This window comes from Colletotrichum abscissum (assembly GCF_030869225.1).
Source record: "Colletotrichum abscissum strain IMI 504890 chromosome Unknown Scaffold_1.1, whole genome shotgun sequence".
In the NCBI taxonomy this organism is placed as follows: domain Eukaryota; kingdom Fungi; phylum Ascomycota; class Sordariomycetes; order Glomerellales; family Glomerellaceae; genus Colletotrichum; species Colletotrichum abscissum.
The window spans coordinates 874,872-900,459 of NW_026849987.1; the positions used below are offsets into that span (position 1 = coordinate 874,872).

At 53.5% G+C, this 25,588-nt stretch overlaps 8 protein-coding genes across 8 annotated transcripts; 6 read left to right on the forward strand and 2 right to left on the reverse strand.

Annotated features, from left to right (window-relative positions):
* Positions 1-1,060: 1,060 nt before the first annotated feature.
* On the reverse strand, positions 1,061-3,028 carry CABS01_00245 (major facilitator superfamily transporter; the record flags this gene model as incomplete). Its single annotated transcript, XM_060533627.1, has 9 exons — positions 1,061-1,193; positions 1,247-1,337; positions 1,394-1,657; positions 1,717-1,779; positions 1,837-2,027; positions 2,086-2,643; positions 2,708-2,789; positions 2,852-2,860; positions 2,917-3,028. 9 exons carry the CDS (start codon positions 3,026-3,028, stop codon positions 1,061-1,063), a joined length of 1,503 nt encoding a protein of 500 aa, XP_060406141.1.
* Positions 3,029-4,141: 1,113 nt separating this feature from the next.
* On the forward strand, positions 4,142-5,374 carry CABS01_00246 (uncharacterized protein; the record flags this gene model as incomplete). The annotated part of the gene is made up of 1 exon (XM_060533628.1): positions 4,142-5,374. One exon carries the CDS (start codon positions 4,142-4,144, stop codon positions 5,372-5,374), a length of 1,233 nt encoding a protein of 410 aa, XP_060406142.1.
* Positions 5,375-6,012: 638 nt separating this feature from the next.
* CABS01_00247 (uncharacterized protein) lies at positions 6,013-6,961 on the forward strand (the record flags this gene model as incomplete). Its single annotated transcript, XM_060533629.1, has 2 exons — positions 6,013-6,471; positions 6,521-6,961. The coding sequence occupies 2 exons, from the start codon at positions 6,013-6,015 to the stop codon at positions 6,959-6,961; spliced, it is 900 nt and encodes a 299-aa protein (XP_060406143.1).
* Positions 6,962-10,602: 3,641 nt separating this feature from the next.
* CABS01_00248 (uncharacterized protein) lies at positions 10,603-10,761 on the forward strand (the record flags this gene model as incomplete). Its single annotated transcript, XM_060533630.1, has 1 exon — positions 10,603-10,761. The coding sequence occupies one exon, from the start codon at positions 10,603-10,605 to the stop codon at positions 10,759-10,761; it is 159 nt and encodes a 52-aa protein (XP_060406144.1).
* Positions 10,762-11,855: 1,094 nt separating this feature from the next.
* On the forward strand, positions 11,856-12,308 carry CABS01_00249 (uncharacterized protein; the record flags this gene model as incomplete). The annotated part of the gene is made up of 1 exon (XM_060533631.1): positions 11,856-12,308. One exon carries the CDS (start codon positions 11,856-11,858, stop codon positions 12,306-12,308), a length of 453 nt encoding a protein of 150 aa, XP_060406145.1.
* Positions 12,309-12,507: 199 nt separating this feature from the next.
* Positions 12,508-12,723, reverse strand: CABS01_00250 (uncharacterized protein; the record flags this gene model as incomplete). The annotated part of the gene is made up of 1 exon (XM_060533632.1): positions 12,508-12,723. The coding sequence occupies one exon, from the start codon at positions 12,721-12,723 to the stop codon at positions 12,508-12,510; it is 216 nt and encodes a 71-aa protein (XP_060406146.1).
* Positions 12,724-13,755: 1,032 nt separating this feature from the next.
* On the forward strand, positions 13,756-17,427 carry CABS01_00251 (peptidase M16 inactive domain-containing protein; the record flags this gene model as incomplete). Its single annotated transcript, XM_060533633.1, has 4 exons — positions 13,756-14,391; positions 14,493-15,347; positions 15,416-17,051; positions 17,108-17,427. The coding sequence occupies 4 exons, from the start codon at positions 13,756-13,758 to the stop codon at positions 17,425-17,427; spliced, it is 3,447 nt and encodes a 1,148-aa protein (XP_060406147.1).
* A 1,472-nt stretch (positions 17,428-18,899) lies between these two features.
* Positions 18,900-25,296, forward strand: CABS01_00252 (ubiquitin carboxyl-terminal hydrolase; the record flags this gene model as incomplete). The annotated part of the gene is made up of 6 exons (XM_060533634.1): positions 18,900-18,993; positions 20,161-20,865; positions 20,931-23,005; positions 23,059-23,631; positions 23,690-24,443; positions 24,494-25,296. 6 exons carry the CDS (start codon positions 18,900-18,902, stop codon positions 25,294-25,296), a joined length of 5,004 nt encoding a protein of 1,667 aa, XP_060406148.1.
* Between the last annotated feature and the right edge of the window lie 292 nt (positions 25,297-25,588).

Below are 25,588 nucleotides of genomic sequence, written 5' to 3' on the forward strand. Positions count from 1 at the left end.
TGTGCGAGGTGGTCGAGTGATTAGATAAACAAATACTCCAATGAAGTCAGAGACTGGGTTGACCGAGGCGCGCGCTGTTAAACTCTGGCCAGGAGCGTGAATCATAAGGTCAGTCATCACCATCCCTTCCCTCTTTCCTTTTTATCGGTCTGTGATGTTTTGCTTGGGTATTGGCGTACGCTCAATGAGCATTGCTATGTGACGGTGGCGGTGAGCTTTTGCATACACCTGGAGGCAACTATGACCGTTGGCAAAACAGGGATCGCGTAACTTGAGGCTCGCAGCGTCGTTCCTTCTTCTTCTCCCCGTGTAGGATTCAACGGTCGGCCGCAGGCTTATGACTGAAGACCTGAAGTTCGGTTTTTTTCTATGGGAATCAGAATATCAAGCGCTAAGTAAGTACTGAGAACGCGCACTGATAAGATCAATGCCTTTGGTCTTTCGCACATTGACTTCTGTGGAAAATGAACACGAAGGGCCTCATTTTGCCAACAGGAACAAGAGGGGACTTTATGACCGAACGATCGGACAGGGATTCGTATGTTCAAGTAGGTTGAAGTACTCCAGGATAGCTATATAGAATACGACCAGTACGGTTAATATTTTCATCTGATAGATCAGAAACCCCTATTGTCTCTTTGGTGATTCAACTGGGTACACTGGAGAGCCTGAACTCGAACAGATCCAAGTGACGAATGTGAGAGCCTCTGAATTAATTTTGAGACCAAAAGGGGGAGATCACGAGCATGGGTCAATGACGGCGGCCATTCGTGGTAATCTATTGGCAAATTTCTAGTCCTCGAGGAAGCAAGCTATCATTGAATTTGATGCCGTAAGTAAAACGAGGTGATGATACCAAACGTTGGCTGTATATGATGCCCAATGGCGGTAGAGAAAATCCAAAACTTCAAATCTATCTGAGTCGAATGTATCTTTACCATTTGATTACTGCAAGTTTATCTGTGGCCACTGATATCAGAGTACAGTGAGTCAACATCCATTAAGGGGACCACGAGTTCCAGTGTCTAGAGATTACCCGAGTCCGGCAAGTGACACGAACTCAGACTTCCGGCACAATAGCAGCCGACTTCACTTTCCGGTCGACGGAATCGCGAGCGATCGAATCCGCTGCGTCCCTATCACCCGCCTCGGCGGCCTCAATAACAGTGGCTCTGAACTGCTCTCTCTTGGGCCTACATGAGTCGTTAGAAGCTGTCTTAGGTATCGAGTAGGTGGATGAACATACTCGAGATGCTTTGCATCAATGTAACGAAGCACACATGTCATGATAATGACAAGAACACCGATGGCAATAGCTGACTGCCATGCATACTTGTCTGTTTCTGGTCAGAGCAATGATCGTTGTGCGTTTGGGCTGATGAAATAAACTTACAGTATGGTGCCTGAGTGGCCGGCCATACCAGAACCTGCGACCAGGCGGAGATGGCGTAGTATCCCGCAATGGCAACTCCAACGATGAGAGTCCGCGCCTCGGGGTCATGGGGTAGAATGTCGGCCAGCCATGCGAAGATGAGAGGCGCGGTGCCCATTGCCGTGAAGAGGATGAAGTTGGACGCGTATGCCGTGGCTAGCGGTGTCGTGGTTGGGTGTGAGGACCAGACGCTCATCGCGATACAGCATGCAATGCCAATTACAGCTGTGTAAGTTGTCAGACAGGATTTGTCCTAGTAGAGGGGGGTGTGAGGCGATGCTTACCCTGAACAACGATGAGAGTCCATCGTGTCATGAACAAGTCCGACAAGATTGCCCAGATCCAGACTGTAACTCATATCAGTCTCGGCTCTTCTTTCGGATTTCAAAGGATTTCACACATACCGAACACCACGTTGATCGCACTTCCACCAATGGGAATGGCGTTCACCTCGGACGTCGACCACCTGGGGGTCCCATCCGGATTCTTCAAAGCCTTCAGGAACAGGCCGAAATAGTTATTGCCATACGACAAGAGGACAGTCGCAATGTACAGGACGGGTACAAAGTAGATTACCCAACTCTTGAATGCACGCCTGTTCCTAGTCAGCCCTCTGTCACCGGCTGAAAAGATGGATCGGGGGGTCATCGAACCTGGCAGCGGCCCATGTCATCTTCTTGGGCTCTGCTTTACCATGGCGCTCCAATCGTTCCATAGCAAGCTCGGCGTGTCCCTTCTTAAACCAGAACGCGCGGGGGTTGGGGTTGTTAGGTGTGTCGGGAAGAAGGAAGAAGCCCGCAGCGCCGACGCACACGGTCATGATGGCATTCACAACGAAAAGCCAGCGCCAGCCGGCCATACCGTGTAGCCCATGCATGGAGCTCCTAATGGCAACTTGCAGCGCGCCCGACATCATGGAGCCCACCGCCTGACACGAGTGGTAGAATCCCATTCGCTTGGCCAACTCGGACGGGGTGTACCAGTGCATCAGCAGCGTCATCATGCCGGGCCAGGCACTGCTCTCGCAGAGGCCGAGCAGGACGCGGAGCGCGTAGACTTGTTGCGCGTTCTTGGTGAGGGCGATCATGCCTGTGATGATACCCCATAGAACCTCGAGGCCAGAGAGCCAGTAGCTCGGTCGTACGTAAGTTAGTATGATTTGGGAGGGGATGAGCATGATGCAGTAGGCGACGTTGAAGTACGTTGTGAAGCTGAGATGAGAGGTCGGTTGGCGTTGAGAGTCCTGAAGTGTAGCTCTTGGGGGGTTGGACGTACTAGTTGAGCTCGTTGCCGTAGAGGTTGAGGTCCTCTTTCATGCCAGAGACGTATGCGTTGCTGATGTTCGTCTGGTCAAGGTCTTGACATCAGCGTTAACCAGACCGCCCCTTACCCTTGAATCCAGGTTGTTCTATCACTTACATTTGATGACTAGAAAGTTGAGTTAGCTCAGGTCTCATAAATGAAGGATCTTCGTAACTACTCACCCTGCGAAATGCAACCAAAAGTCATCAAGAATATGTCCAGTCTCCTAACCAGCTTCCTCTCCTCTGCCGTTCGCTCATGGCGAGCCGCGAAGGCAAGGCTGCCAAAAATCATGTTGTCGATTGGCTATGCAAAGATTTCTAATGTCCTTGAACGGAGGGCATCACAAAGAACACCGCTGCATGATAGCAGGCACAATGTGCTCCCGCCAGGTCTATATAGGGCGTGGATCGTCACATCTCTCTCTCTGTCTCTGCCCTACCCAACGGGACGCGGTTTCCAGATAAGACAAGGAAGCTTTCCCGGCACTATATTACCCCATGTTTTGTCAAAACTGTCTATCTCACTGGCCTACCCCCGACCCCGGCTCAAGTTGCAGAAGTTCCGTTATCATCTGATAGGCAGACGTTGCAGTTTTGCTGGGACCTGGAGATAGGTTCGGGAAGGAGGGGGAGGGATGCCGGTGCTCAAACGCGGGCCGAACTCTTATTGGAGCGGCCTTGGCCGCTCGATGAGCGGCGGGTCCTCCGACGACCGCAGATACCCCGGGGCTGGTAAGCTGATAAGCAGTCATCCAGTTTTGCCTCTTGTTACCTAAATTGCTTCTCTCGACTTCCTGCTTATTGTACTTTGCCGGTTCGCGGCAGACGAGTGCCTTTGAGAGACACAAATACCCAACGTGACGACTTGGCTACTCGTTTTACTATGAGCCGTGATCCTTCTTCAGGTTTTCCATGCCCTTGTCACAAAGTAGATCGGACCACTGTGATTGTATCACAAAAGGGTAATCTGTGCGCATCTACTTGCAGTAGCTGATGCATCGAGTTGCCATATTCGGTTTGAGACATGAAATGGGTTGAGAGGTTGTGGCCCCATCGGTGCGGGAGCGGAGCGATGTTCGCCGCCAGAGGATCGGAAGGGCCTCCGACTTCGTCCCCACCTGTACGTACCCGACAAATTGCTACAAACAACACACCTCTCAGATTTGAGCAAAGGTTGAATCATGGCTATCGCCAGGCTTATCTCACCCAAGGGGATCGACTCGCGGACATCTCCTACCGGTTTTACAAGGCCGAAGGCAGGTTCGAAAGAGAGTGTCTAAGCATCAGTGGAGGCTGTCCGCTCACGATGAACTCATCTTAATAAGGCGAGGTGTTCCATACGCGGGTAGCGATGTATGCTCGACAAAGTCAACCACAGTTGCTTACCCTAAAGAGTCAACTCATGATGACTGGCCTTCCCGTTACCAATCCGTGCCTATCGTTCTGGCAACAGACAACCAGGTCATACCCTTACCTCAATTACAACGATGAAGCTCTCGTACCGAGAACCGCGAAATACGTCATTATCGGCTCAGGAATCTCCGGCGCACTAACAGCCTTTAAGTTGGTCGAGGGTGGTGTAACAGGACCAGACATCGTCATACTGGAAGCAAGGGAAGCAGCCGGCGGCGCCAGCTCTCGCAATGCAGGGCATATCCGACCAGACGCCTTTCGCGGTTTCACAGCCTACAAATCATTCCACGGCGAGGAGCAGGCCCTGAAGATTATCGCCAATGAGAGGACCGTGTTTCTTGCAGTCGACAACTTCGTAAAGAAGTACAACGTGCCGTTCGATTTTGTCCCGACGACCACCTTTGACGTTTGCCTGACTCAGGAATTTGCAGACCATAATGCCAAGAGCTTCGAGGCATACCAGAGTGCTGGCGGCGACGTTTCTCACATCAAGTTTTACCCTGCCGCGGAAGCTCGAGAAAAAACAGGCGTCCCGCAAGCTCTATGCGCCTACGAATGGCCAGCAGGTTCTGGCCATCCTGCCAAACTGGCCCAATGGCTCCTGGCCCAATGTATTGGCAAAGGCGTGCAGTTCCTGACCCATTGCCCAGCAATCTCGGTGACACCATCATCATCTGGCGCAGAGCAGATTCTCTGGGATGTCAATACGCCACGAGGTACTGTAACGACGCCAACAGTCATTCACTGCACCAATGCCTTCGCACCACATTTGCTGCCGCAGCTATCGTCCCTCGTCACACCAGAGCGCGCGCAGGCCCATGCTTTCGTACCACCTGTGGCTCTCACCGGCAGCAAGGTGCTGCAGAGCACCATCTCCCTGCGTAGGGGCCTGCGTTGGTTCTACTCGGTCAATCAACGCCGTTCAGACGGCATCATCATCCTCGGGTCCGCCTCGGCAAGCCCCAAAGTCAGTCAAGCGGCGTATGCGGAAAGACAGACAGCCGACGACAGCGAGTTTAGCACGGAAATTCGCGATGATGCCGTTGCCAACTTCCAAGACTGTCTACCAGAATGTAGACCAGAGAAGTTGCGCCACGGTGAGGGACTCCAGCACACATGGACAGGTATCATTGGCATGACGCCCGACATGGTGCCTTTTATCGGGAGGGTTGATGGCTCCCCAGGACAATGGGTTTGTGCCGGCTTCAATGGACATGGTGAGTGATCAATCGTTCCCGTAAAATGCCCAATCTCTGAATTTATGGTTCCATAGGGATGGCGAGAATCTTTACGTGTGCGTCGGGCCTTGCAAAGATGATACTGGGTGGAACATGGCGGGATACCGGTTTACCAGAGTGTTTTGAGATGACCTCAGAGAGACTTGGCAGATTGAGAGAACAACAGCGAGAGCAAGCGTCCAAGATATGAGAATAGCAGGATAAGGGATGTAATAAGAGCAAAATCCAGTAGTGAGAATCAGAGACGTGAGGCCAAGACAGCGAGAATTCTCTGAGGAAGGTTCAAAGAATCTCAACTGCCTTACTTTCGGTTTATATGTTCGTACTTGAGAAAGTTGAAGCAGGCACGGCGGGGTCCCATGAAGTTATGTGCACGGACCAGACGTGTGATGCGGGCGGTGTGGCCGCGCATTTGCATGTACCACGGCAGAATACCAGAATTTTGGTTCTTTCCAACTTTTGCGTACCACAGCCCAAGCTGACTTCATCATACTACTCTTGACTCCCGACACAGCCCAGAAGCACGATCCTTGGACTCTAACACTCGTTGAACAATTAAAATTGTCACATTATACTCATTTGTATCCCAACTAATCTTAGCGAACTCCCGAGGCAGATTGCCATAATGCCGCCGAGCACCAACATGGTCCCCGAAACACCTCCGGGTAGAGGTATATCCTCTCGTCTGTTGACGATGAAGTTCATGCAAAGAGCTGCTGCCTCGGATGCTACGCCGGAACCTTCTCCCGAAGAGCCCTCATCTAAGCGGCGCAAGTTCCAAAACTCGCCCCTCACCGGCGACTTTCACTCCTTCGATCAAACAGCCGTTCAGGCGGCTCTGAAGCAACAAGAAGCTAAGCGCTTGTCGGCATTAGAGGCGTCTAGAGCAGAGCTTGCAGACACGCACTGGGTTCTTGATGGTGCTTGGGGCAAGTCCACCGAGACAGAGAATGCGCCGCCGAACATTGTTTATGTAGGATACGCGGATATCGATGTTGCCGATGGAGAGGAGGAAGCCGCAGCCACTGCCACTGCACAGGTTGGGAGGATGAAAATTGAAAGTAACAGAAAGAAGGCTACTAAGGTAATGCCAAAACCATAGGTCTTGCGATAACCTAGCTAACTCGTGCCAGGATGCCAAGAAGGAGACACCCAAAAAGACGAAGCCCGAGTCGAGCGACTCCGAGGGCTCTAGCGATTCCGACGACTCCAGTAATGAATCCAGTGACGAAGATGAAGCCTCCTCAAGCGACGAAGATGCTTCGATTAAAACACCCCCGAAAGCCGTAAAAGGCCTCGCGTCTGGCGGCCAGGGGCGCACAAGGGTCAATCTACAAGCGAAGAAATCAAGCGAGTCTATGAAGGCCAAGGAATTCCGGGAGAAGAGAATGAAGAAGGAAGTCAAATTAAATAAGCTGGCATCTATCTCCGGCGGTGCTACAGGCGGCTTCTCCGGAGCAGGAAAACCGAACGCGCCCTTCAACTGCCACAACTGCAACAAGCCGGGGCACAGGGCCGCCGACTGCCCACAGCGACGAGGAGGCAAGCGGAAGTCGTTTGATAGATCACGATGAACCTCTGTCTTACCAAGCGTGCTTTTTTATTTTCAAGATACCCCTCGTGCCCGGATTTGGCTTGCTGACCGGTTCTTCTATTCCGGCTTCGCGAAATAGGAGCAAATTTTTTGTCGATCCCACAGCGGGCTCTCGCCTTGCGAGAGATCACGGAGGAAATTGGTTATGGGATTGACAGAAGAATCCTGCTGAGCGGACATTCGATCAATGCAACACGTAGATACGCACTGCCTCCCGCGCCGGGCTACGAAAGCCCGACATGGACCGGCAACCTGAATGGAAAAGAAATGACCACCAACCCAATCTCCTGTTTTTGCGCATCGAATATGGCCGAACAATGGCCTTGGTGCCAACGAACTGGCTCGGTCTGTTTGATCTAAACGTCTTGAGCTTCAGAAGCTGATCAACTTGAATGATAGACGGCATGAGCTGTCTCCAGAGCCAGGCGCCAGGCTACACACAGCTGCCTTACCGTCTGCACATATACTGACAAGAAATCAAGGTCCGCGAAACAGGCGCGTTTGCCCGGTTTGGAACACAATCTGCCCCCTTCGTCAATCGTCTTTTTGGGGATGGCAGCCGGGCAAAACAACCACAATTGCCGATGATGAGGCGAACAGAAGCCCTGTCGACACGTTTTCCTACATCTCGATGAGAATCTAATGCATCGGCCGACCTTTCGTTTCTTAGCCTCCTCGGACACGGGAAAGAAGCCCGCGTGTGAGATGTCGATCTCCTACGTGGTTCAAAGCGGCTCACCCAAAACGGCACAGCGGGAACTCTGGGGGTTACCAGCCGGCGCCCCGGGACACTCGAACTTTGGATGGTGGGGTGACATGCTTTCGCCCGCAAAAACTCTCCATCTCTTCTCTACCGAATCTCATGTACAAAGGGATCGCGGGATCATGTTATTATCGCATAAACAAGCTTACATCTGCTGTGTAGGGTACTCCAAGGATATGCCGCTGGTGACCCAGCCATAGCTGCGACCCTCCTTGAGAGCCATTACCGTGTTATGGACACGCTGATCGTCGCAAAAAGTCAACGCTCGAGTCCCCAGGAGCCATTTTCGTAACATTGGTGTCGAATGGTAATCCCCATCGCAAAGTATGGAAAACACTGTCGCTGCATATGGACAATCACGGCTTGGGAATATACATCTACTTGATGCTAAACCGATGCAAAGGATCTTGATCGGCAAATCAGCTCGATGGTCAAGTGCCACTGAAACGGCGGAAACCTTAGTACAGGTTGCAATCCAAGTTGCAGTTAACGATCGTTATCATAGCCAGGGCTAGAAACACGGCCTCTTTAGGGTTGCCACTTTGAGAGGGACAACGGCGAGAGGAGGTAGGTTTCTTTTGGCCCAATGGCGTTCAATTTTGGCTGCAGCTCTCCGTATTTTGAACTACAAACCTCGAATCGGCTCTGCTCGAGGTTCCTTAAATTCGTTCATAACTGTTCACCTTTGCGAAACCAAGTTCGGGTCGCGATCGTCATGACAGGCCGGGCTTCGAGGGCGAGGAGAGGATGGTAGTCCAACATCCCCGCAAGGTACCTAGGTACCTAGGTCCGAATGTGTGGAATATCGTCAGACCTGGACAAGGGACGGCCGTATCTCCCTATTGTGGATAGCGCAGCCGCACACTTGCTTGGGAACTAGGCGACTGGGCCTTATTATTTTCGCAGTGAAGAGGGGTTGAGAAGAGGGACTCAACGTCAGACGTGAGGAGAGGAGTAAAAGGTGACATGGTTCAGCAGCGGTCAGTTATTGACGGGCGGCGGTCTGCAAGAGGGACAAGCCGGGTCGTGCTCGTTGCGGGTTCAACAAATACCCAAAGTGGGCGCCCGGGAAGACGGAATGACTCGCCGATCCAGAACGACGGACCAGAAAATGTACTCGCGCACTTGAGTATCCGTACCGAGAAACAATAGACGGCTTGGTCGAATCGACTGCCCTCGGAGTTACGTCCGACGCCCGCCAGTTCGCTCAGCTCGCCTTTCCTGTTATCCGGAGAAGTGCAACGAATCGGTTATGGAATCGGGGGATCTCAAAGTCATTGGCGCCCATAAGGTTTGATGGTCAGCACAGCTGTGGAAGACTCACTCGTGGAAGCGAGGGTGGGGCCATGGTTACATGGTCTGTTTCTGTTAGCGGACACTGATCATGGATGGTATGCAGTTTCGACTTCTGTGGATTTCTGAACACAGCTTGTTTGGCCACCCGCGGATCGCTTGCTTGAGGCACCGGGAAGATTATTGAACCTGCACAGTACGAATACTTACAGCTTCTGTTTTGATGATCCCATATTAACGTGTCGGTATCAACACGGAATGTGGGTTGCGCGATCAGGATACCCGTAAAGTTCAGATTCCCTACAAAGATGCAGGTGGGGAGGCTGTAGGGTCGATATAAGATCAACAATCAACGCCATGTCTGCTGTCTGTCAAAACCGGCCAGAGCGACTGTAGGTATGCCGAGAAATCCAGTCGGCCATGCATGGGAGTGGCATGGCATCCCGCCAGGCGGATCGAATCCGAATCGCCGCCCACAGTTTGAGGCTGCATAGCGAATGCTCACTAATCTGTCAAGGCTCTCATGGCACACGTGTGCTGGTATCTGTTGCTCCAATCGAGATGTGAGTGATTGTGGATTGTCATACCAATAGATCCAGGCGATCGCCTCTTATGTATCCTAAGAAGCATGTGAGCAAGATAGTGTGGCAGACTAGGTTCGTCCAATGCGAACAGCAGCACCACACTACCACGATGGCTCCATCCATGCACAATGTCCGCAGGATACTGGTATGGTCTCCCACGGTGGGCCCTTGCCTGGTGTGGGCGATTGGGTTGACGAGGAATATCACCTTGACCTAGGTGGTGCTGACAGCAGTATTACACGATACTGGCTTGAGTATTCCCAACAAACAGTCCTGGCGATCCAAGTTTGGAGCTTCATGGGTATGGAACATGGGATCTTGAACCATGACTGTAAGTTGCCGACGACCCCTCTTTCACTCGGGTCTGTATCCAAATTGCACCCCTGATGGAAGGATAAACCGACGAGCTGGACTGACTACTTTGCAAGTTGCTTACAACCCGCGCAGTTTTGCTTATCTCGACGTTGTTCGGGCTCTAGTACTTTCAAGTTGACATCGCCGCGAGCCAACCAAGTCTGAGCTTTCCTAGGTGTTTTGCAGTACTCCGAACGGTGCTGACGGCCCTGGGAACCCAAAACGCAACCAGATTGCCGGGAAAGACGCAAGACAAGGGGGGTTGTATGTTTTCTCCCCGAACGGCGAAACATTCGCATGCCCACCCCCTGTCCGCCTGTCTCGCCAGTTTTTCTTCTTCGGCGATTGGCACCCGAAAACTGCTACATCCGACTACGGGCACAGGGGCTCTGTTTCCCTTGTCACCGCCTTGCCCTTGATCTTTGCTCATCAGCCAACAAACCCAACTGGGGCTGACGGGATTTAACAGGGGAAGGGAGAACCTCAGAAACATGGACCATGGTCCCTTTTGCGAGGCTTTCGAGGAGTACTCCGTAGCCCGGCCGGACAATCTGTACCCCTAACATCGCCACGTATTCTTGCATTTGAGCATCAACTTTCCCATCCCGCGCAACGGTCGACATCCGAATGGCACCTTGGCCGAGGAGGGTGGGATCGAGAACAAGAAAGAACAAAATCGACCGCAGGGCGAGAACAGATTATCAGGGGAAATTACCAGAGACAGCGGGCCAGCCCGAGTTTACCACCCGCGCCCATTGCTTCTTCTGCAGAAGAAGCCTTCGGTGAACCACGGTAGAGCGAGAGCAAGATCATCAAGTGACCCCCAACAGAAGACAACCTCAACGAGGCGAGCAGCAGTATTCGTAACAGCAACCAGTCAATATCGAGAGGGCGGTGGTCGGCATGCTGGAAAGAATAACCCGAAAACGACCCCTGTATCCGTATAGCATTGCTCGATAGTTACACCGGTGACCGCGGTGCCGCGGCAGCTCAAAGGTCCCCCTTGTCGCCGCCCGTCCCTTACTTCCCCAGGCCGGTCCGCTCCCGCCGCCCCGCGTCCACAGGCCCAAAAGATACCCCCAAGGGATTGTCGATATCATTCGGTTTCGATATCAAATGATCCCACCACCGCCAAAGACCCGCGGCGAAATTGGGATGGCCACGCTTGCCCTACCGTAGTTGGGCAGGTGAAAGAGGGATAAGACGCGAAATCATTGGAAGCAAGCCACCCGATGACCGACGCAACACTTTGCCGTCCTGCAACCCAAAGACGGCGACATTGCTTTGCAGCCTGGGCACCAGGGGGTTAGGGGACTGACTACTGGGCCTTTGCGCAGTAGCTGCACTGGGCCTAGTAGTTGCATCCTACATTCTGGTGTACGGATATGGAGACCGATGTTTGTGTCTTTTCCATTCTCCAACCTCTAAAATTAAGATGCGGCTCATATAGCACCGGGTTGCTGGCTCCTTGTGTGCCATTAATCAGCTGCGCTGGCTTTTCTCGCCGAACAACTGTGTGTGCCTCGTTTCAAAGGAACCTGACAACCGCCTCTTTTCCCACGTGGAGCCATAGGCGGCTGGGGTAACCCAGCGACAAGGCCATAATACCCCAAGAGGGAGGGTGTGATGGAATTGAGGCTTTCACGGCTTCCTACTCAGGAACAGTTCCAACTGGACGCGTCCATGTTGATCTCTTGTCTGAAATGACTCTCGTATTTCTCGTCTTTTTGCTGCCAAGAGGGCAGATGACGGGGATGTAAGTCAAAGGCCCGACAATAGGTCTGACACATATATCAGATGTCATGCTTCACAGCCAGCTACTGGTACAGCTGAACCTGAGCACATCCCGCGCCCGACTCCAGGAGGAATGCGATTAGGCCATGGGATCAAGCAGGGGCTTTGCGTCAGCTTTGCGAGCGGCATTGATTACGGATACGTTCCTAGGGCAATGGGCTCAGAACATTCCAGCTTTCCAAAGATCCCGCCTTGCCCGCCCATCTTCGCACCTTGGATACCTCGACAGTGGTAGACGGAACGGGAACGGCAGTAGGCGGATGTTTCAGAGACGGCAGCCCACACCTTCGGGTCTTCCGCAGTCTCCATCAACAAGCCGTCATCAACATCATGTTATCAAATCATTCAGCTGTAGCAAAAAATGGGCCCAGCACATTTGTTGCAACAACGCCAACCCAGTAGCACCACCAGCAGCAGCCCGGTTGTCGCACCTTGTGAACATGATCCCGCTGGAGCCGTCTTCTCCGGCTTTTCCATGCTATTCTCCAGCTAGAACCGCGGTTCCGTCACCGCGAACCGAATATCAGGTTCAAAGGTAAGGCGGAGGCGGAAGCGGAGACGATGGTGAGTGACTGTAACCACTGGACAATGGACTGCCGCTGCCGCTGCCACTGCCGCCATGATACCTTACGCAAGCCTACCTGCCTGGCGAAGTAGGTAGGTCTGACTGACGAGTGCTACCTTCCCAGCAGAGCAGCATAGTATAACCGTAGGCTGGTTTGCCGGGTTTGCCCAGACTCAAAGATCAGCAAGCAGAGTGTCCGCTTCCGTCCATGGCTTCCAAATTCCGTCTGGTCGGTACCTTGGGTCGTACGGCGGTAGCGTCGTGGCGTCGCCCTGCGTCTCCACAGGTAAGTGGGCACGGTCCCTTTCTTTGGTTCTGAATCTGAGATTGCCGGTGGCGGCGGTGATGGTGGTGTTGGTGTTGGTGTTGGTAGTGGTAGTGTGCTTCATGGTGAGCCTTGAGGTTGTGTTGCTCAGTCTTGGGGATGCTCGTTCTGCTTGCTTGTCAGTTGTAACTGCTGTTGCATGTAGTTGTGGCCTGTCCATTCACTTGTCGCCGCTGCCCAGTCGGCATGAGTCGTCGCATCATTCGCGTCAGATGAGTGAGATGTGAGGTGTCGTCTGTAGCAGCAGCAGCAGCAGCTCGAAAGACAGATTTCGAGTCTTTCCCCCATCTCGCCTCGCTTTCTTCTCCCCCCGGTGGGCCCCCTCCCCTCCTTCCACCCCAGCTCAAGTACCTATGGTACCTAGACTGGACCCTCGAAAGTACTGGAAGTCTTGCTGACTGGTCACTGCCTGGGTGCCTGCACACCGGTCAGCGCTGTTCCATTGCAAGTTGCGGCGAGTGCTAACAGTGGATGCCCTGTGTCATTGGAAGGCGCAACTTGCGCCAAACGTTTCCGCTCTTTCCTTCCGATTCCCTGCACCTTAGCTGCACATCCACTGCACCTGCTCAAGGTAGGTTCTCGTTGCTCCCCCCGCCTGCATCTGCGCTGCACGCACTGCACGCACAGCAAGCCAACCCGCCAGCATCTTCCCGGCCGCCCCCAGTCGCAACTCCCCTCATCCTCTCCCATCTTTGGTCCTCTGCGATTGCGACTGACTGCAACTGACTGCTGAGGTACTCCGTCCCCATCCCCGGTCCCACGGCTAAAGTACCTCCACTGACTGTGTTCCGTTGCCTACGCAAGGTAGCGTACCTCAGTTACCCAAGGTATTCTTACTTGTACCTCCAGGTTTGAGTCTTGACACTTTTCACTCACTCGCACTCGCACCAACAAACCAACCGACTTGTATCCATCCGTACCTTACCTTACCTTACCTACATACTCTCTACATACCGCCTCCTATTTGCAGCTCCTTTTTTTCTTCCTTCTTTCTTCTTCTTTTCGACTTGTTTGCATATTTTACCCCTCAGCCCTAACTCACCTTACCTTGCTCTCTCTATTTCTCCAGTTCTCCCGTCCTGGCTGCATCTGCTGCATGTTGCGTCCCGTAGCCTCCAACCTGAGCCCGCGCCAGAGCCTGCGACAAATCCACAACCGCCCGACATCATCCACGTCCGCGTCCACGTCCACGTCCCTGTCCCTCTCTCTCTTACTTCAAAAGTGGCGTTCCTCCCCCACTAAGCATACACGCCCTGAGCTTTTGTCTCTTACAACGTGCCAGGCCATCAGCAGTCGTCTCCCGAACCGTCTTGCTGCAGCCCCGTGCCGTACCTTCTGCTCTGAAAAGTCGCCCACCTACACCACCATCTCGTTCCGTTCTTATACAACCTCCCGCTCCATCAGTAGCAAACCCACCATCTCATCTCACATAAATCACGGCAAGCAGATCGTTGCCATGCCCAACACCGATACCGCTGCCGCCGGGCTTCCGGCCGGCTCAGCTATACCTCACCGCGAGCCTAGGCCCCAATCCGTCGAACGGGTGACGGATCACCTCGAGACCCCCTCCCTCGACGATCGGACCTACCGAGTCGTGAGGTTGTCCAACAAGCTCGAGGCCTTGCTGGTACATGACCCGGAGACCGACAAGGCCAGCGCCGCCCTAGACTGCAATGTTGGAAACTTCAGCGACGAGGAGGAAATGCCAGGAATGGCCCACGCCGTCGAACATGTACGGCCCCCTCCCCGAGACTCTGCCTAGACACAGAATCTCCCTATCCGCACCCTCAACCTCTTTTCCGCTCTCGGTCACGCTGACACTTGCATACGCAGTTACTGTTCATGGGTACCAAGAAGTTTCCCATAGAAAACGAATACTCGCAGTACCTCTCCAACAACTCGGGCAGCTCCAACGCTTACACTGGCGCAACCTCGACTAACTACTTCTTCGACGTCTCTGCAAAGCCTGCCAACGATCAGGAGCCAACAGCCGAGAACCCCTCGCCCTTTAAGGGAGCACTCGATCGCTTTGCGCAATTCTTCATTGAGCCCCTGTTCCTCGAGTCGACCCTCGATCGTGAGCTGCGCGCGGTGGACTCGGAAAACAAGAAGAACCTGCAGAATGACCAATGGCGACTCCACCAGCTGGAGAAGTCTCTTTCCAACCCGAAGCATCCATTTTGCCACTTCTCGACCGGCAATCTCGAGGTTCTCAAGGAAGACCCAGAGTCCAAGGGTGTCAATGTCCGCGCAAAGTTTATGGAGTTTCACGACAAGCACTACTCGGCAAACCGTATGAAGTTGGTGGTTCTGGGAAGAGAGCCTTTGGATGTTCTCGAGACATGGGTTGCCGAGTTCTTCTCCGGAGTCCCCAACAAGGACCTAGCGCCCAATAGGTGGGAGGCTGAGGTGCCCTTCCGCGAGAGTGAGCTGGGTATGCAAGTCTTTGCTAAGCCTGTCATGGACTCTCGCGAGCTGAACCTCTTCTTCCCTTTCCTCGACGAGGAAAAGATGTACGAGTCGCAACCCAGTCGCTACGTGAGCCACCTGATCGGTCACGAGGGCCCTGGTAGCATCATGGCCTACGTCAAGGAAAAGGGCTGGGCCAATGGCTTGAGTGCCGGTGCTTACCCCGTCTGTCCGGGTTCTCCTGGTATTTTCGACTGTCAGATTCGCCTGACAGAGGAGGTAAGCCCTGCAATGAGATGACCACCGCTTTGACACTCCCCCACCTCGAATGCTGACGTACGCTACAGGGTCTCAAAAACTACAAGGAGATTGTCAAGGTCTTCTTTCAATATGTTGCGCTTCTCCAGGAGGCCCCACCCCAGGAATGGATCTTTGACGAACAGAAGGGCATGGCCGACGTCGACTTCAAATTCAAGCAAAAGACTCCAGCAAGCCGATTCACGAGCAAGATCAGCTCTGTCATGCAGAAGCCTCTTCCGCGGGAATGGCTACTCAGCGGATACAGTCGGTTGAGGAAGTTTGATTCTGGTTTGATCGAAAAGGCCTTGGCGTGCTTGAGACCAGACAACTTCCGTATGACTATTGTGTCACAAAAGTTTCCCGGTGACTGGAATCAGAAGGAGAAGTGGTACGGTACCGAATACCGCCACGAAAAGATCCCCGAGGACTTCATGGCCGAGATCAAGAAGGCCGTCTCAAGCCCTGCGTCGGAGAGACTTTCCGAGCTTCATCTTCCTCACAAGAACAACTTCATCCCTACGAAGCTCGAGGTCGAGAAGAAGGAGGTCAAGGAGCCGGCTCTGTCGCCGCGTGTCGTCCGAAGTGATGGCCTCGCTCGGACGTGGTTCAAGAAGGATGACACCTTTTGGGTGCCCAAGGCCAACTTGGTCATCAGCTGTCGCAACCCCAATATCTACTCTACCGCGGAGAATGCTGTCAAGGCAAGGTTCTTCACCGATCTGGTACGCGATGCGTTGGAGGCGTACTCGTACGATGCCGAGCTTGCAGGCCTGCAGTACAGCGTCTCGCTCGACGCCAGAGGCCTGTTCCTTGACCTAAGCGGGTACAATGACAAGCTGGCGGTACTCCTGGAGCAGGTTTTGATCACGATCAGGGATCTGAAGATCAGAGACGAGAGATTCGACATTATCAAGGAGCGCCTGAATCGTGGATACAACAACTGGGAGCTACAGCAGCCGTTCAGCCAGGTCTCTGACTACACAACGTGGTTGAACTCTGAGCGCGACTATGTTGTGGAGGAATACCTGGCTGAGCTGCCTAACATTACGGCTGAGGACGTCCGGCAGTTCAAGAAGCAGATGCTTTCGCAGGTCCACATTGAGTCTTATGTCCACGGCAATTTGTACAAGGAGGACGCTCTCAAGCTCACCGACATGATTGAAACCATCTTGAAGCCTCGCGTCCTTCCGCGACCCCAGTGGCCAGTGATTCGGTCATTGGTTATCCCCCCTGGATCGAACTACGTATACAAGAAGACGCTCAAGGATCCGGCCAATGTCAACCACTGCATCGAAGTTTGGCTCTATGTCGGCGACAAGGGCGATAGAATGGTACGAGCCAAGACGATGTTGCTAGACCAAATGGCTCACGAGCCAGCCTTTGACCAGCTGCGAACGAAGGAGCAGCTCGGTTATGTCGTCTTTAGTGGAGTTCGAAGCTTCTCTACCACGTACGGCTTCAGGTTTATCATTCAAAGTGAACGGACACCCGAGTACCTTGAATCGAGAATCGAGGCCTTCCTCAACCTGTTCTCCAACACGTTGGACAACATGTCTGAGGCAGACTTTGAGGGTCACAAACGCAGTCTAATTGTCCGGAGGCTCGAGAAGTTGAAGAATCTGGACCAGGAGAGTAGCAGACACTGGGCCCAGATTGCCAGTGAATATTACGACTTCGAGCTCCGTAAGTTGCCCAAGATAAATGTAGGAATAAGGAAAGTGCTGACGTTATCACAACAGCTCAAGAAGACGCTGCCCACATCAAGACGCTCACCAAGGCCGACATGTTGGAGTTCTTCCAGACGTACATCAAGCCCGGATCGGCAACGCGGGCAAAGCTCTCGGTGCACTTGCGCGCACAGGCTACGGCACCGGCCAAGGAGGGTGCCGAGGCCAAGGTCAATGGCGTCAGTAAAGAAGAAGAGTCACTGCCGTCAAGTGATTCTCCACCAGTCGTTATCGAAGACGTTCGCAGTTTCCGAGCCAGCCTTGTTGCGACTAGTGGTGCGCGACCTGCCAAGGATTTGACCGAGTACGAAGACACTGATGCCAAGCTGTGAGGAGAGAGAAGAGGATGAAGTCTGTTTAAGATGTTCACGCATACATGGTCAAGTACACACACAGGCGGCGTTGAGACTTTCGGTAGTTGTTTTTTAAGACGCATTTGCTAGAGAGACAACGGACTCAGGTCACGCCACGTTGTCTTCAGTCGAACAAGAGTTTGGAGAGACATAGCTGTCGGATTCGGTCCCGGGGTGTACAGGCAATCATGGATGGAATATAGGGAGCATGATGTTATGAGGCTTCACGACATAGTATAGAACCCTAATAGCTCTTAAAGCCCCCGGTTCCGTCTGTCCACATAGACAAACGGAAAGGAAGACTGCCTTCTCCCATTGCTGCCTGAAATAGCTTTGGCGAAAGCGAGGTCGAATAGAAAAAGTCAAGTTCTCGCATGCTATCCCTATGGAACTTTCACGGGATGTGATGATTACTCCGGGTAACAACTACCGAGTGAGCCCTGCTTAAGGAGCAGACTGCACGAGTCAGCTATGGACAAGAAAGTGGCGAGTGCTCGAGTGTATCTCTGGCTGGGTTGATGGAAAATGAGAATGTATGTATACGTAGTAGGACATGGTGAACAAGTTGGACTTCATGCATGATAGTACCTATTTACATAGCCTACCTGAAAGTATGGGACTATGGGCAGCAGATCACTGTCAGTGAGGTATGCTCTTTCCGAGACGATGAAAGTGCTGGTTGAGCTGACGTCAGGTGGGATGGGGATGCATGGTGGGGGGCTGAAGGCGCTTGGACTCGAGATTCGTGTGGAACTGATTTTTCTCAAAAAACGGACGTTGCAGTCAATGGTCGTCAATTCCTTCCTTTCCTACGGGAAGTTGAGTTGCAAGCTTGAAAAAGCATCTCAATTCAAGTGCTGGGTGGGCACTATACTGTTTTATTAAAACTGTATTCTTGTACTTGTGACTCAGAAAGAATTAACTTTCTTCGATAACAAGGTACTTAGAGTGTGGGGATGGATGGATAGTGGGCTGAACTTGCAGGAAGGAGCACAAGATCGGGGGGAATCTGAAAAAAGACTTGTTTTTTTTTTGTCCTGCTTTTCTTTCTGCCCCTCTCACCATACACGGTCCCCTCTTTCTCCAATGTAGAATATGTGCCTTCCCTGGAAGTTTCTTGACCGTCTCTTTCCTTTTTTCCTACCCCCCCCCCCCCCCCCCAAAGTGTTGAAGGTCTCAGTGGGGGGAATCGAAAATTTTGTGAGGTTTCTTTGGTCCCATTTTGGACGAATTGGAGTTGGCATGAGGAATCCTGCTCTTTTGCCCTTGGCTGTGTACTCCCTACGAGTAGTTATACAAATAGACGGGACATCTCATTTGGTCTTGGTCAGGGCAAGCAGAGCCGATACTAAGCTAGGTGATAGGAAGAATCTGAGCTGGTGGTACCTTGAAGCTGGCCAGGATTTTGCCAACAGAGAGCATTTATTCAGACGAAGGGAAGGGACTGAAATATGTCTAATGACATCCACCACTTCCTCCTAGAAAGAGCCTCCAAGCCGCAGTCGCACTCTGGATGCCTTGGCAAGTCATTCGTCCAATCGTCAGGTCAGCACGGGTCGGGTCAGGCCAGGCCACCCCCCGATCCTAGACCAATATAGAAAACAGAAAAAGAGAGAGAGAGAAGGGGGGGGGGGGGCGAGCTGAGATGCTTTGGGGGTGGTGGAAATGGTCTAAACTCGTGCGTCAAGTCTCTGTCCCGCACTGACTAAAACCCCAAAGTCCGCATTCAGAATTTGTTGCCTTTACTGTATTTGTAGCATTGGACTGGCAGGTAGGCTCCCCCAACAGCCCAGGGAAATGGATGTTGCACTACTAAGGAAGTACCTTGTGAAATAAAAGCAGCAGCGTTGCTTGCTTTGTATCTGTGTATATGCAGTATGGCAGTTCTGTTGGTAAAAACTTGCTATGCAAAGTAGGGACAAGTACCTAGATAGACTGTGACTTGTCTGAGTGACACCTCGGACCTTTCAAACCACGCACCTCTCTCTCGGTTCAATTCGTTTAGTCTCTTTTACCACTCTTCCTCGCTCTTTCCCATCCCTCTTGCCTTCCTTAGGTCATAAAGTAGAGACAGAAGGCATTGGACTGGGGCATCTCTAATCTGCCCCAAGTCAAACACACCCACATCCGTTCACCCTCCTGTCACCAGCTCACGTTCCCTTTACACACCCACACCGGGACACCGACCTAGACTGGACCAGCACAGCGCATTTACAGCACGGCACAGCACAGCACAGCAAAACACAGCACAGCTCTTGCCCTCCAGCTGCAATTAGATCCAGATCCAATTGCTGCCCGCTGCCCTCACGAGTCACCTTACCCTCTTCCACTGTCTGCATCTCATTCCATCGGACCCTCCCATTTTCTTCTCTCCACCCCACAGCCCACCCCCAAAAGTGCAGTCGTCTGTCTGTGTCTGGACGTCCTCAGCTGTACGGAGTAATTAATTCTCTTTTCTCCCCGACAGGACCTGCCACTGCACTTGCACTTGCACCTGCACCTGCACACCCCCATCGGCTTTGCAGCTTGCCCTACCTTACCTCACAGGATTACAGTGCCCGAGGTACCGTCGATTCTTCCCCACGAGGTCCAGTACTGCTGGCCTGAGCCTCGAATCGAACCGGATCCTCTTGTGAACCCGAATCTGGTCCTGGATCTGGCTGCACCACACATGCAATACGCCCTCTCCCGCCCTCTGTCACCGCACCCAAGTTTCCCCCGCTGCCACTCCGGAGCTGCACAGGCAGCTCACCTTCACCACGTCTTCCTCAAAGAAGAGAAAGATCTCTCGCAATCAGACGCGCACCGACGACACATCTAATCCATCTTCTCCCGACACCGTCCTGCCGTCGTGCGAGCCAAACGACGATCCAGCCTTCTCCTTCTCTGCCGCCCACTCCACCGACGGCCTGTCGACCCCTACCTACCTTCGAGGCGACTCGTACCCAGCATCAAGCCTACCTGCGCGCCTGCAGACCGGTTCCCACGTCTCTGCCGAGTACGCTTCAAGCACAGCCGCCTCATCACCTTGTGGTGTTGCCGACCTGTCCATTGACAGCGACCGAGGAGGCGATATTTCTGGCACAGAGACTGGCACTGCGCTGACGTCTCATTCAGCCAGAAGCCGGTCTCCCTTCAACGTTTCCCGCCGCGCCATCATGACCAGTGATGCCAACCCTCACCAGCGTTCCTCCTCTCCCTTGAAACGAAGAGCCTCCAGCATGGATCCCGACGCCGATGTCAGTATGAAGGAGGAGGACGTGGAGATGGCCTCCACCAACCAGCAGCAGCAGCAACAGTCAGCCGAGGATGCCGAGTCAGCCCCAACTTCTTCCAATACACACTTGCCTAGGGCCATGAGTATCGACTTGCCCGATAATGTTGCCAAGGGAGCATCCAAAAAATCCAATGACAAGGGTACGAGTATCTACGGTTGTGAGAATACAAAGATGGCTTTTCGCTGACCAAGGGTTTTCCGGCAGATCTCCCCCCTCTCGAGGATCAAATCAAGACCATTCAGACCCTCCTCAAGGCTTTCAACGACGAACCCCCGAAAATTGGCGATGTCGCATACGTTGTGTCGAGATCATGGGTAGAAAAGGCTTTGGCGCTTGGCGGAGACCCCAAGTTTGCCAAGAAAGAGACGACAGACAAGCCGCTAGGCCCTGTGGATAACTCCGATCTCATTCTCGAGGTTCTGTCCCAGCCCAGCGGTGACGACTTTGTCCGGATGAAGCCTGGTACTGGCATGGAGGAGTGCGAGCTCTTCCCGGAAGACGCCTGGACGCTCGTCTCGGAGTGGTATGGCGTCGGCGAGGGACAGAAGCCCATTGTGCGCAGTGCTATCAACGCGGCGCCCGACTCGACGAGCGAAAAGAACGTCATGTTCGAGCTGAACCCGCCCGTCTTCACAATCCACAGACTTTGGTCCATGGCAAGCCCTTTCAAAATTAAGGACGAGCTGAAGAGCAAGGAGCCCCTCGTCCTGGCCCGGAGTGCCACCACACCCTACCACCCATTCTACAAGGAGCTGAAGGAGCTCACCGGTGTCCCTCTGGATCGTAAGATGCGGGTATGGCAGCTTACTCAACAGCCCGAGGCGCAAGAGTCGTCACCCCGGTCTGCCCTCACACCGCCCGATTCTCCAAACCCGGACAAGGACGGCGAGAGCTCGTCGGGCCCCTGGCAACGTATGCTCGTGGAGGTGCCTAGCTTCACAAAGGTCAACGGCGGAGACCGACAGGTAGTCTCTGCGGTGGACCACACTACCAACCCCAACTACAACGGCAACTCTCCCCTCTCGGTCCACGGACTGATGCAAGACATGACCCTTGTGATTGATGAAGAAATTGCGAAGAACGCATGGGTCTCAACCTACTTCAAGAATGGCAAGAATGACAAGGTTCTGGCATCTAGAGGCTCTGCCACGAGCCTGAAGGCCACCAGCAGTGGAAGAAGCAGCCCTGCTCCTCAAGGGCCCGTTACCAGAGGCCGTACCCAGCAGAAGAAGAAACCTGGCCGGGGCTTAGGCGCCGTAGGTCTTCAGAATCTTGGAAACACATGCTATATGAACTCGGCCCTGCAGTGCGTCCGCAGCGTAGAGGAATTGACAAAATACTTCTTGACGGACAAGTACAAAGAGGAGCTCAACAAGGGAAACCCTCTTGGATACAAAGGACAGGTGGCCATGGCTTACGGTGGACTTCTCAAGGAGATTTACAATGAGTCGAGAGGTGCAGTCAGTCCCCGCGACTTCAAGAACACAGTAGGTCGTGCTCGCGCCACCTTCCAAGGCTGGGGTCAACAAGATACCCAAGAGTTCCTCGGTTTCCTCCTCGACGCGCTGCAAGAGGACCTCAGTCGTATTCATAAGAAACCTTACATTGAGAAGCCGGACTCGACAGACGACATGATCGGTGACGAGGAGGCCATTCGTAAGATGGCTGAGGAGGTATGGGATATCACTCGGAAGCGCGACGACTCCGTCATCGCAGACCTCTTCACTGGCTTGTACAAGTCCACTCTCAAGTGCCCGACGTGCGACAAGATTAGCATCACTTTCGACCCCTTCAACAACCTGACTTTGCCGCTGCCCATGGAGGACATGTGGAGCCGGCCTGTCAAGTTCTACCCGCTCAACGACGTGCCTGTGAAGTTTGAGGTTGAGCTCCCGAAGCACAGCGCCATCGAGTTGTTGAAGAAAGCGCTCTCAGATAAGACGGGTGTGCCTGTGGAGTTGTTGATGGGAGCAGAAGAGTTCAAGGGCAAGTTCTTCAAGGTCTACTCCGATGCCACCTCGGTTTCAGAAGAGATCCAGTCCAACGATATACCTGCCTTCCATGAGCTGGAATCGTCGCCGACCAACTACCCCCCTAAGCAGAAGAAGATGGGTACGCCCAGGTCGATGCTAGAGATCAGCGATGAGCCTTGGGTTGACCCACGCACTGAGCGTTTGCTGGTCCCTGTTCTTCACCGCAAGAAGACGGGCAACACTTACAGATTGAGGGGGGACGATATTGCAGCACCCCCTCACTTCATCGTTGTTACGCCTGAGGAGGTAAGCTGAACACTGATTCTTGCGACTCTTGTGTGAAACTGACAGCATTCTAGTCCCGGAATGAGGATGCCATTCGTCGCAAGGTTTTGGAAAAGGTGGCAACGTTCTCTACCTGGTCCGAGTTTGAAGAAACCGACGAAAGCACCGAAGCGGACATGGTCATCACATCCCAATCAGATGCCGATTCCTCAGGAGACAGTAAGGTTGTCTCTAACTCGGTAGAAGGCGAGGATGACTTGGTGAACGTTTCTGTCGGCGCAGGCGAGCAACAGCAGACCCGGCGACCTACCCTGAAGCAGTTCAACGTTCGCCGCCCGAAGTGGGCGAGTCCCAAGGAGTACCTTCCGCCTCACCTCCAGAACCTGTTTGAGCTCAGCTTCTTTGGCGAGAGTAACGACTATGGGTTGCCTGTGGGCTGGAATACGGTGGACGACAATAAGAACTTTCGTCTCCTGTCTTCTCGCGCCCCGGAACTCCCCAACGAAGACTCGAACAGCCCTGGCTCCACCAACGGTGCAGATAGTGAGCACGAGAGTGTCAGCGAAGAGACCACACCGCAGTCGGTCGAGGAGCAGACCCGCATGGCGGATGAGTCGGAAGAGGACGAGCCAGTTCGCGTTATCAAGGTATGTAATCACCGGGCGAGCGACAGCAGAGGAAGCGGCAAAAGCTAACGTTACCCAGCCGATGAACCGAGGAAGGGGCAACCACAAGGTCGGTGGAGCTCGCCGAAAGAATAACAAGGGCAACAAGACCTACGGAAAGAGGGGCGGCAAACGCCGCAACAGAGACTCGCGGAACAGCAAAGAGCAATCGTTCCACGTGGTCGACGTTGAGCCTCAACCATCGCCTGAGGACGATATTCGCGGTGGCCCGCTCGTCCGTCTGGATGAGGGCATTGTCGTCGATTGGTCCGAGGAAACTTGGGACTTGGTCTTTGGCAAGGAGTCACTGCGCGACACTGACGACAACCGCGGCTCAAAGACCTTTACCGAGCCAGAGGAGCTCAAGGACCCCATCTTGGAACAGAAGCGTAAGTCGCGGATGGCTCGCAAGAAGCAGGGCATTACCCTTGAGGAGTGCTTGGATGAGTTCGAGAAGGCCGAAGTCTTGTCTGAGCAGGACATGTGGTATTGTCCACGCTGCAAGGAGCATCGACGTGCTAGCAAGAAGTTCGATCTCTGGAAGACGCCAGACATCCTCGTTGTCCACCTGAAGCGGTTTAGCAGTGCTGGCTGGCGCCGCGACAAGCTGGACGTTTTGGTTGACTTCCCCATCGAGGGTCTCGATCTTCACAAGCGTGTCCTCTGCCAGGAGACGGGCAAGGAAGAGATCTACGACCTCATCGCGGTCGACGATCACTTTGGTGGTCTCGGCGGTGGCCACTACACTGCTTACGGGCGAAACTTTGTTGACGGCCAGTGGTACAACTACAATGGTAGGTTGACCCTTTGCAAAACATGACTTCTCGTACTCACCATTTTCCAGATACCTCGGCCAGCAAGACTTCGCCTGAGAGCGTCGTTACTAGAGCGGCCTACCTGCTCTTCTACCGGCGTCGGTCCGAGGGCCCGTTGGGCGGCCCTCGCTTCAAGGAGATCTTCGACAAGTTCGACAAGGATGGAGAAGACGACGATGAAGAGGATACCGATTCGGGGGAAGATCAACGTCTCGTCGGGGGCTCCTCCCTAACTGGATCGTCGAGACTTGGGATCGGAGCCGAAGCAACTCACCCGCGCGGAAATCGTGGTTTGGCTAGTAACACAATGTCCACGGCCAACCTGGGTGCAGAGGATGATTTGCCACCTTATGAGGGTAGCTCCAGCACCAACGTTGGTAGCGAGAACATTCAAAACAGCATTGAGGATGAGGGCATCGGCATGACGGACTACAACGGAGACTCGACTGCGTTCTCAGCTACGCAGGGCTGGAACTGGAATTCCTTGGGTTCCGCTGATGGAACCAACAACTCCCTTGGTCTGGACGGCTACGGTAGCGACGACGCACAACCAGACTCGTCAGACGAGCGCGAAGTCGGCAACGACACTGATATGCAGTTCGATGAGACCATGGGAGATTACGAGACCGCCCATGATGAGGCGCCTCCGCCGCCCGACTTTGGCGCTCAGGTTGGTCTGTCAGAGATCCAGACCGCCGCATGGGCCCGTCAGAACAATGCAGAGGTCATCTCTGTGCCAGCTGCTGATAACGATACCGCTTCCACAGAGGCAGCCGAGATCCACCTTGACGACGACGCAGAGGCGCATGGACAGACTACTCGGTCACGCTAGTTCTTGCCGATGGATCGCTAGATGATTGCGACGTATTGTGAATTCGAGAAGAATCCTGTTGCCCGCTTCGGCTTTGCAGGGAGAAATGAAGAGACGCCTGGACGTATACCAAGACGCGAGCACAGCCAATGTGTCCATGTGGCTATGAACAAGTATCGGGGGGGGTTGGTTCATGGGAGGAGGGATGCATTACACAAAACAAAAGCAGAAAGGATACAATGAGGCGTAAATAGAGATAGAGTCCCCCTCATGCCCTGGCATATACGAGGCTAGTCTTCCATAGCCTCGTTGG